Source organism: Typopeltis vanoorti, chromosome 12, assembly GCF_054136105.1.
Source record: "Typopeltis vanoorti isolate ZY-2024b chromosome 12, IOZ_Tvanoo_1.0, whole genome shotgun sequence".
Classification (NCBI taxonomy): Eukaryota; Metazoa; Arthropoda; class Arachnida; order Uropygi; family Thelyphonidae; genus Typopeltis; species Typopeltis vanoorti.
Window position 1 is genome coordinate 52,864,896 of NC_143560.1, and position 12,184 is coordinate 52,877,079.

General features: G+C 34.6%; 1 protein-coding gene across 4 annotated transcripts in view; it reads right to left on the reverse strand.

Moving 5' to 3' along the window:
• faf (ubiquitin carboxyl-terminal hydrolase-like faf) overlaps nucleotides 1-12,184 on the reverse strand; it is a 1,099,079-nt gene that overhangs the window by 757,739 nt on the left and 329,156 nt on the right. For all 4 annotated transcript variants that reach the window (XM_090401226.1, XM_090401227.1, XM_090401224.1 and 1 more), the window contains one exon: nucleotides 4,199-4,302. In XM_090401226.1, the coding sequence (XP_090257352.1) occupies nucleotides 4,199-4,302 (104 nt within the window). The remainder of the gene's footprint in view (nucleotides 1-4,198; nucleotides 4,303-12,184) is intronic.

Here is a 12,184-nt window from a genome sequence, read left to right on the forward strand (position 1 = left end):
ACATACCATCTGAAGTATTATTTTATGCACAGCACAATGAGAGGATTCTTTAGGTTGTTTTCAGCTTAAACAGAGCAGTTTCTTTTCATGCTCAGACTTAGCTTTCTATACAATATTTGTAATTATTGTGGTCTGGGCCTTATATTTTTCATAACTGACAACATTTGTACAAACATGGCATTCTACTTACATTATGTTTTTCTTGGAAATCAATTGCTAAGAATGCATATCCATTTCGTTCTTACCCTATTTATTCTTTGAAATCTACGGACACATTCCAATACTGCATCATTTAAGGATTTTTTTTTATTGTTTCCCAAGCACTGCCAAGATTATTCCCATCTAGAAACCAATATGGGTCACTTAAGGGTCAAAGCCAAATAATTGGGAGGAGACCTCCACATTGCCTTTCAGGAATGCAGAGAACCACCTGGAGCTGACCTAATGTCATCACCTTCATGTAGTGTGCCCCTTTAGCAAGTATCCACTGGTTATTGAATGAACATGGATGGGCTGGCAATCTGAGACTTAGTCAACCAAATTGTACTCTCTGTTGGCCTAAACCACAAAAGAATATGATGGTACAATATGATGAGATTTCATGGAGGCTGGGGTGTTGCTGGTAAAACAAGGCCCCACTGTTTTTTGTCAAGGAACCAGGCTGAAAGAGTGAAAAGTCAGCTAGTGGAATAAGCTCCAACTTAACTTCTACAACAAAATAAACCCAACATCAGAAGAACTGAAGATAGGAACCGTCAATGTAAAGAGTATTAATGGAAAGGAAAATCAAACTTGCAGAAGAATTGGAAAAGTAACATGTCGACATAATTGGCATTACTGAGACAAAGAAGACAAAAACAGGTGAGATATTACTAAATAATAAGTTAGGATGCTATTTTCAGGCAATAATGATCAAGGAAAGGAAGGAGTAGTGATAGCATTCAACACCAGACATGAAGATGAACTTCATGATTGGAAAGCAGTTTCAAGTAGAGTTATGTGAAGAAATCTCAAAATGGGGGAAATGGACAATGAACCTTATCTGTGCCTATAGTCCCATAGAAGGTTATTCCAAGGAAGATACGGAGGAATTTTTTGAGTCATTAGAACAGGCTGCTGACGTAAAGAAATTTCTGGATAAGTACAAGCAACATATAATTGTTTTTTAAATATCCACCTCACATCAGTGACCTTGGCTCTATTAATAAGAATAAACAGGGCATACAAGAAAATGAAATGACTTACAGATAAAAAAGAGAAAAAGATGAGCTGTAATTGTTTTTGGAATGCAAAATAATAGCTCTTCTTAAAATTAATATAGAATGTCACAACATCATGGAAATAAAATATGCTCTTACAAAAGAAACTGTCATCCATTCATTTTTGGTAAAGAAATCTTTATTCTTCTTTTGTAAACTTTCATCAACCCCAAATAAAATTGTATTTAACTTGTGAAAATTAATTGACAAATACAATAAGTTCCCCAGCAATAAAATGATTTATGTAATGTTTGGAAAACTTCAATTTCATAGTGCAAACTTTGGTTTGTTGTTAACTTCACCAAATGCAAGAAGACTGAAGTGATATGTTGTCTTGCCTGAGTTTCCTTTGTACGTGCACATTTGTATGATGATATAAGCATTCTGTATTAATTTAAATACACCATTTCGTATCCCAAACAAAAATACAGTTCAGGTATCTTTTTTTTTATTCATTTATTTTTGTCAATAGGCTCATTTTTCTATATGCATTATCAATTAATAATTTTTTATGACATTCACACATCATTCTAGGAGAGAACCTCTAATTATATGCAAAACCCCAATACAGAATTTAAGACTGCTTTCCAAGCTATTCAGATAACAGAAATTTTTACTGTAACTTCATTAATACAATTCTGCAATACACTATTATCTGTTCACCTAACTAATTTTTCAAACTCTCATATCTGAGATTGATCTCTAGTCTTATCTTTTAACATGCCTATCAATTAGTTTGAAAAAGTGTCTTCTATATTCTTTTAGTGTTTTGAGAAACTTCTCTCTTACTCCATACATTAGATCAGCTTTACTTACTGTATTAAGTATTTCCATATTTAATTTGCCTTCTTTATAAAAAAAATGTACCTAAATAGCTGAAATATTTTACTTGTTTATGGGTTATTCACTGAAAATGCAGTTGATATCCGATTTTTATGTTAAATTTGTTACAGCAGCCATTCAGTTTAGTTAAAGGGTACTGAAGACTTTCATGAATTTATTTGCTTCATGCTTACACGGTGATCAGAGTACATCATGCAAATTATGGAAACAACTACTGTGTTAGAGTAAAACTTTAGTTTAATATAAACCAAAATAAACACTCAATGTTTCGACCTTCACATTAAGGTCATCATCTGTAGTATACACATATATATATAAAGAAACAAGCTGCACTGCAATTCTACATGGCATGCTAAAGTTACTGACCAACTGTTATAACTATTGGCCTAAACTGTGATGGGGGGGGGACCTTACTACATCAAAGAAGGAATCCTATTATTATTATCCATTAGGTTACAAAATTAAATTAAGCTAGAGAGCAACATGTTTACAAAAAGGAAAAAAATTAATAAATAATAAATAAAAAAAAATATTACTTATATAAGTATACATGTAAATTACAGCCAGTTGGTATGGATAATGGCCGATAAAAGCTGAAAAATTGCTTAAAGTCCTAAAATCAGGGTTTGCTGGAAACTAAGTGGGCTGAATGTGTGCCATCCAAATTCTTGGGATTTTTATGCCACTATTATTGTTAAGATTGGGGTGGTTAATCAAAATTTCCCAGGTTTCTTTAAATTTCCATTCATACCAGGCTTTTAACCAGAGGTCAGGCCAATAGTTTGGTCAGTAACTTAAGCATGCCATGTAGATTGTAGTGTAGCTTGTTTCTTTGTATATATGTGTGTATATTATTATTATTAGACACCTCCAGGGAATCCAAGGACTCATTGAGGGAGGGCACCTGCTCTACAACTTCTTTTCCACCATTTAATCACCAAATGACTGGAACTGAACGCCATCTACCGCTGACCACCACTGATATTTCCACAGAGAATCACAAACATCCATGCCCACGGCGGGATTCGAACCCACAGCATTTTGGCTGGAGAGCGGATCTGCTATCATTCGGCCAATCAGGCCGGTCATCATATTCCAGATACTGATCCAGACAGATAATGTGAAGGTCAAAACGTTGAGTGTTTATTTTGGTTTATATTAAACTAAAGTGGTAATTGTTTCCATAATTTGCATGATGTGTTTTATGAATTTACTTCGGAGTATAACATCTTCAGGATAAAGTAAGACCAAGTTTTGTCATAGTTAATTACAATTAAACTAGCAGAAGGGCCATATTGTTTTGGCAAGAGATTCTGGCAGTTTGTTACAGGGAGCAAGTTCAATATATTTCTGTATGGGTATGAGTTTGTCTTGGAATTTAAACATCCAATTCTGATAGATTTACTGTTGCTTATCTTCTTAATCCACACTAATGATGAAGGATAGTCATAACTGGTAAATAATTACCAATGATCTTAGAAAAGATTAGCAAAACAAATGCTCTCTGCCAGTTTGGGAGGGAAAAGATCCAGAGGAAGACCAAGATATAGGTGGATTGATACAGTAAAAAGTGCCTTAGAAGATAGAAATATAAGATCTGATAATGTTGGAGTCTTGACAGGTAACAGATTGAATTGGGAGAATTGTATATAGGAAGTCAATAATGATGTAATTTCATCATATTACACAATATGATGTTGTGTACACCCCTGAGGATACATGGCAGAAATATGATGATGGTGATAATGAAATAAGACTAAAGAAATCAATTTTTATATTGCACCTAAAAAAAAAACAGCCAGAAGAAATTATGATATAGATGGAAAGAAGGATTTGCCATAGTTAATTATCACTACACTAGCAGAAGGACCATATTGTTTTGGCAAGAGATTCTAGCAGTTTGTTATCAGAAGTAAGTTCAATATACAATTCTGTATGTGATATGAGTTTGTCTTGGAATCTGAATTAGTATAGCAATCAAACAGATCCATACACACATCTAAGAAAACATGACAATGAAGAAATAAAAAAAAATCTGCATATTTATTTTAACAATAAGAATTCCTGATATTTTATAAGGAATAAAGTACACTCACCTCATACCACTTTCAGTGAGAAGACAGGGATCAAGTTGCAAAATGTTGCTCTCAAAAAAATCTCTGCTGATATCAGGATCCAGGTCAGGTTCCTCACCCATTAACTTAAAAAAAAAAAATGTTTGTTTTTTAAACTGCATTAAAAGTTAAGTGATTAAACTACCCACTGATTCAGTAAGTAGTTTAATCAATTAGACCAGGAGTCAGCAACCGGCTGCATGCAGCCCAAACGTGCATTTTTGCCAGCCCATAAAAGGTTGACCATACTTACATGGCACGTGGCCCATAAAATTTTATCATCAAGAAAAGATGTTATGGACATTTCAAGAGGACGTTATCTATTATCTACTACTCAATTGTTAGATGGTTAAGTAGAAGTGCTGTGCTAAAAAGATGTTTTAATTTACGAGATGAAATAGATATTTTCATGACGGAACATGAAAATACTGTCCCACAACTATCAGATAAAAAATGGATTATGTCTCTTGCATTTATGGTAGACATTGCAACTACCTTAATAATCTTAATTTGAACCTGCAGGGTCAAGGTAAATTGCTAGAAGAACTGTTTTCTGGCATAAAAGCTTTTGAAGGCAAACTATGTCTGTCGAAGAAATATATGATGGATAAAAATCTAGATCATTATATTGCAAATCAGCATCTACAGTTGGATGGCAAACACAAAAGGAAACTTTTGTTGGTATTATTAAAGATTTGCAAATGGAATTTTCAATACGATTTGTGGATATTCATAAAAATAGCATCAAAATACGATTATTTTTTAACCCTTTTAATGTCGACATTGATGACCTACCAAACTGACTACAGATGGAAGTTTTGGAATTGCAACAGAATGAAATATTAAAGAACGCATTTTTGTTAGAAAATATCCAAAAAAATTATTTATGCTTACCAAAAAATTTTGAAGGATTAACCAGTTTCACAAAGAAGATGATAATCATATTTGGAAGCATATACATTTGTGAACAAGCATTTTCTGTCAAGTTTTAGAAAAAATAAATTTTCTTCTCAACTGACTGATGAACATTTGCATGATTCAATTCGAATTTGCACCTCAGGTTATAAAGTGGATCTAAAAAATTTGGCTAAGGAAAAACAATCACAAAAGGCACATTAAGCAGGGAGACACACATATTGTGATGCATAAACTATATTACTTTGTGTTAAAGATACCAAGCAATTTTATAAGCTAGGTCTTTTAATCCTTTTTTCCAAGTAAGTAAACAGATGAGTAAGTCAAGTTTGCGGCTGCACGTACTTTCTATATTACTTTGTTTTTACGGGAGAATAATTTTTCATTGAGTTTCATTTTCATGATTGTTTCATATCTCGTACTTTAAATATTTCTGTATTTTTTTTTAAGAATGATATAATAAAAATTGATAACATAAGCATTTTTTTTTCAATTTATTTTCTATTAATTAAAAGGCTTGTGGCCCGATTAATAAAAATAAAAGTTGAATGTGACCCGCGAGTCTGAAAAGGTTGCCGACCCCTGAGTTAGACAACAGTCAAAATAGATTATCTAACTGAACAGTATTTAAGAAATATTAAAAACAAGAAAGCATTTAAAGCATATTGAGCAGATCTTGCCACAAAATGTAAATGCACATGATAAACTACTCAAAATACCAAACATTTCAATACTATTAAGATAAAAATTAACTTCAACCACATCATTTTTGTTTTCCTGTTCTGTAACATTTCAAAACTTAATGTGGTATGTAGTGCAAGCTCTAAATAAAAGAACCTGCTGAAATAACTAAAAATAAAAATCTGTATTTGGTCTTTATCAAACTACAATCTTTATTCTTTCAAGAGTCAATTGCTTTTGTTCAGAGTATTTAATTATAATATAATGATATTAATACAAGATGCATGTGTATTATATTTTAATGTATATTTGTATTTTGTTTATTATTAAAGAATCCAGACAGTTATGTCCATGACTGAGTGTGCCCGCAGCCAAAACCAAGTGGCTTTGGACACACCTGATTATCGTTTCAATGCACTCAGATATGGCCAAAACTATACCCTCACACCTAAAAAAAAAAAAATAAAATAAAATAAAATAAAATAAAAAACAGCCAGAAGAAATAATGATGTAGATGGAAAGAAGGATTCACAGCCTTTCTACCTAAATAACTGACAATATCAAACTGAATTAGTAAATATCCTACTTAATATAAGCAAACTGCCAAAAAAAGCAACCTCTCCTGCAAGAACTGAAATTAAAAATGAAGAATAACAAAAGTGGATAAAGGGAATACCCTCTAGTTTTAACCAGCATGATTACACATGCTAACTTACCTCTTTGCTTAAGGATCATTCTACCTACCACTCTTTAGACTATGATCCTACCAATACACAGATCGGAACAATCCACCACTCTGAGATTCTTAACACCTTACTAAAACGTCTTAACAACCAGCATCCTGGGATCCAGTTCACCTTACAAAAAAGAAAAAGAAAAAAATAACAGCCATCCCTTCCTTGATACTTTTAATACATACCAACATGATGGATCTTTGGCTTTCTCAGTAGAAAGCCAAAGCTCCATCCATCCATACTGCTTGGAAAGAAGTCAACAGACACCATAATATGAATAACAAACAACCATGGCACCCACCTTAATAAGATATAGGACTTCCTTTCATTGCAATGACTATAGCAATCCTATGGGGCATAATTTCCACAAGCATATGATAGCAATCAATGGGAATTTTGGACCATTCTTCCTGTAGGCATGTAATGAGGTCTTGGACTATTGTGGGGTGGATGTCCCTTGACCTCACTCAATACTCCGGTTCATCCTACAGATGTTCAATACGGTTGGGATCAGGGCTCTGTGGAGGCCAGTCAAGTGTGGTGACATTCATGCCCACACAGTTTCATAGAAATGCCACAAACTGGGAAGCATTGCATTGTCCCGAACGTTCAGATACCTCTTGAAGTTCAATGTTGGTGGCACCAGAAACAGAGATCCGAGGCCAAACCAGGAAAAAACAAAACCATACCATCACACTGCCACCTCTGAATTTCATAGTTGAAGTTATGCACTCTAGTAAGAGACATTCATCAGGCATCTGCCACACTGACACCCTTCCATCTGCTTGGTAGAGGGTGTAGAGTGATTTATTGCTCCATAATACAGGAAAATTTCCATGTCCCACTGTACGTGCTCTTCACACCACTGAAGACAATGTTGCATACTGGTTCAGCGAATAAGGGGCTCTCATGTTGCAGTCCCAACATGGAAACCCATGTTGTGAGCCTTGGAGTTCTGGGCAACGACTGAAAAACAAATCTGAATGTTCTTGTGTAGATTTGCGTTCCAGTCTATGCACAGAACTTTGCATTCAACATGTCAGCCAAAAAATGGCAGCTTTTAAATATCCTTTGTAGTATCCTATGGTCACATTCTGTGAGTGTACTTTGTCATCCACTGCATGTAGCACTTGAAATTGACCACTACCGCCATTAGAACCAGTATTGACTACTACTGGTTCTGATAACACAGGCCTGCGATGGAAAAGTTGTCTGAGAAGTAATAATTGATTCTTATAGATTTTTAGGTGCTGAGTTCAGAAAAAATAGTAAAACAATTCCATCACCCACCAATTTTACCCAATTTCTACTTTTAGCATTTTTATTAATAGTATTTGGATTTAAATCCAGCGCATTGGTATTTATTTTCATTCTCCTTTATTTACAGCTAATTAGTGTTTATAAGTGCTTTTTTATGATGAATAACAAAATTTCCACGAAACTTCTCATTCTTAAGATAAGAGAGAGAGAGGGAGTAATGCAGATAAAAGTGCAGGTGGCCACTTTGAATCTGATTCGCCGAGATAACGGATGACTTAATTGTTGTCACAGACACATTTTTTTGTGTGATTCTTTAGTTGAACATAAGTTGTTGATTACTAAGGTTATCATATTTCTGAAAGGTGGCATATTTTCTAAGTTAGTGCGAAGATTTAATTTAATGTGTTTGCGGTTTTTGTAATGTTTTTACGTAGTGTCATGTAATAATGTTGATGACGTCTTTCTGTGCCTACTCGCACATAAAGCTGCAATGCTGGTTTTCCATCTGCCCATCCCTCACAGCTGCTCTTGCCCAACTCGCCCATCTTGCCTCCTTCATTTCCAGATTCCATCATTCATTCCAGAAGGCATCTTCCTTCTGGAGCTCAACTCAGTGCTACTTGGGGAATTCTGTTTATTCCCATGTGAAGAATGTGTCCGTTCCATTTCCAACTTCTTAGGCGAATCTCTTCATCTTGAAAAGGTTTTCTTTAAAAGTTCCTCGTTAGTAATTGTATTTGGTCAGAAGATTTTTAAAAATTCTTCTTAAACACTTGTTTTGGAAAATGTCCAATTTATTACATTGTGCCTTGGTAAGTTTCCAAGTTTCAGAGCCATATAGCAGTACTGCTCGCACCATAGATTTATATACATTAATTTTCACTTTAACTGTAATATTTGATGTTTCCCATAATTTGTTTAATGACCTGAAACAATTTTGTGCTTTAGCAACTCTTTGTAAAATATCTTCATCAGTGCCGCCTTGTTTATTTATTACTGATCCAAGGTATGTAAAAGCAGTGGCATACCTAGGGAGGGGGCGGTGGGTGCGGTCCGCACCGGGCAGCACATATTTGGGGGCGGCATTTTTTATATTTAGTTATAGTTGTAAAAAACAACTTGTTCACTTCATAAGTTTACTATTCAATTTCCACGAAATATCAACTCATGCGGCCTTCTTTATTACTGCCTAATTTAAATATGGCATCCAATGGTAAAAAAGCCCCCACCTATAGTTTGTCTCAATTACAATTATTTATTTATGTTTATTAATTTATAAAAACCACCATTTGTTTGACTTAGAAAGGGCGGCAAATTGGAGACCGCCCCGGGCGGCAAAAGTTCTAGGTCCGCCACTGTGTAAAAGTATCAACATCTTCAATTGTTTCATTTTTTAACTTAATTTCCTTTATTTGATTTTTCGTTTATTCGCATGACCTTGGTTTTCTTCTTGTTTATATGTAGACCCACAGTTTCTGCACAGTGAGCAAAGTCATCAGTTTTTTAGCTGTAAGTCATTTAACTTGGAGGACAGGAGCACTATGTCATCAGCAAAATCAAGGTCTTCCAGTATGGATGCAAAGTCCCAATGTATTCCTCTCTTTTCATGATACAATCAATTCAAATTATAAATAATAGATCAGATAGTACACAACCCTGCCTAAATTCAGTTTTGATGATAAAGAAGTCTAAGTTTTAAATATACTTCCATGCAAGACTTGCTGCCATTATACATATTTTTAATAATGTTGAGAAATTTATAAGGTATTCCGTATTCTTCTGATATTTTCCAAAGTTTCTCTCTATTTACTGAGTCGAATGCTTTAACTGAAATCGATGAAGTTTAGGTAAAGTGGGGCTTGAAATTCTATACATTGTTCGATTATATATATTTCTAAGAGTGAATATTTGTGATGGTTCTACAACCAGTTCGAAAACCTACCTGTTCTTCTCTTAGTAAATTTTCGATTTCCTTTTTTAATCTATTAATTAAAATTTTGGTAAAAACATTTGCAGGAATTGAAAGCAAACTTATTTCTCTCCAATTTTCACACTTGGTCAAATCTCCGTTTTGGGGGATTTTTATAATTACTGTTTCTTTCCATTGTTCAAGAATTTTTTCTGTCATATTTTATTGTATAACCTTTGTAATTTGGCAGTTTGGCATTGATATTATCATTTCCGCATGCCTTGTTAGATTTTAGTGCCTTCAAGGCGACTTCGCTCAACGAAATCTCGTCTTCGGAAATGTTCAAAGTGATTATTACACTAGTTGTACTATTTTGTGCCTGTTGGGATTCTGTATCTACCTTTACATTCAAAGTTTCTTCAAAATAGTCTCTCCATCTTGCTTCGATTTTGGAGTCAATTGTCAGTAACTTTCCTTGTTTGTCTCTAATGGAGGAAGGGATTGCTTTTTTGTTACCATTGATTTGTTTTATAATCTGATAAAGTTATCTAATTTGTCCATTTTCTGCAGCATGTTGTGCTTCTTTTGCTAATTCATCAATATATTTTCTCTTATTGGCTCTTGTCGCTCTCTTTAAGCTTTTATTTAGTTCATTATAGCAATTGCTATGTACCTTATATAATCATTCTGAATTTGTATTGTTCATTAATGATTTAATCTTTTTTCTCTCTTCAATGATCTTCCAAGTTTCTGCAGTTAACCATTCTTTATTTTTCTTCGTTTACCAAGGCGAAGGTTGGTCGATTGGTAGAGCCTCTGCTACTAATGGCTCAGTTAAGTAAGTTTGAGCGCGGTTAGTAGTTGGAAGGGGGCCAATCGTTCGATGCTGTCGGCACACTCTCCCTCGATGAGTCCTTGGACTCCCTGGAGGTGTCAAAATAATAATAATAATAATAATATCTTCAGCAACTTCATTGTATGTGTTCCTGAAGTTTTTCTAATATTCTTCTACTTTGCTGTTTTCTACTGTTACATCTTGATTTTCCTCTATTTCTAATATATTGATTTTAGAATTTTAATTTCATCACTAACAAGAAGTGATCAGAACCAACATCTGCACCACGTTTGACTCTCACACCAAGCACAGATCTTACGAATTTACTATTGATAGCAACATGATCAACTGATTTCTTGTATTGCCGTCCAATGAGATCCAAGTCAATTTATGCATTTCTTTATGCTTAAATTTACTTCCTCCAATGACAAAGTTGTTCATTTCACAGAAGGATACAAACATCATGCCATTTTCATTTCGGTCTCCATGAGCCATGAAAATTAAGGATTTTTCTTCTACACATGACCTTTTACCCACTTTTTCATTAAGATCGCCAATGAGTATTATAATATCATGTTTTGAAATAGAATTTATTACCTTTTGGAGTTGTCATAAAAGCATTCCTTTATTTGTTCATCTGCATCATTAGGGTGTGTAAACCTGCACAACAGAAAGTTTGATAAATTTGGAATAGAACCTGGCTTTTGGTTCCCATTCCATCAGACTTTTGGTTACTTTTGGGTTCAATATTAGCGCAACTCCTTTTTCATGCTTCTCCTCTGATCCGGAGTACGGTCTTGTTGTCTTTTGTTATAAGTCTACCAAAACCAGTCCATCTGAGTTCGCTGATGCCTAAAATGTCTAACTTGTAATTGTCCATTTCATTTGTTATCCACCTAGTTTTTCCTACCTGGTACAGTGTTCTGCCATTCCATGATACAATCTTTAAAATTTTTCGTGGCTTCATAAGTGGCTCTTTCAACAACAAGGGTTCTGAAAGGCTTTTCCCTTGATGCGCCATATATACGTTATCCACATCAGACCAGGCTAGATAACAGTCGTCTGGGGTCTTGCAAGTCACGTCTGTTGCCAAGAGCATTTGTTCATCCAGATATGCAGTTTCTGTAATCAGATAATTTTTACAGGCAGGGATGATTGATCCTTCACCCAACCCTCGAAGGGGACCAGGCAATACCCCAGGGAATGAGTCTCGATTTGTCGCCTCTTACGATATGAAGGAGTGTGGTTTGGGTATTCTGCTACCCACACCTACAGGGAGAAATAGTGTTGATGTCATTCGTTAAAATTCGTTTAACTGTATTTTAATTGGTGTTTGTAATGGCTTCAAGAGGTTGCAAAAATTCACCTAATAAAGAGGATACACCAAATACCAATGCTTTTTGTGTGAGTGGGACAGCCGAGATCGAATGCAACATGGATCAAGAAGGAATGGCCAGAAAGAGTCACATTAGAACCTAGAAGTAAAAATGTATTACACGAAACTTTGGTTGCTCAGGAAAAAATCCTTTTACCCCAGCTTTATGTGAAGCGGGGTAAAGCCTTGACAAATTGGTTCATCAATTTGTCAAGGCTTTGTCGAAAGAAGGAGAGTGTTTTAAATACATCTGTGCAGA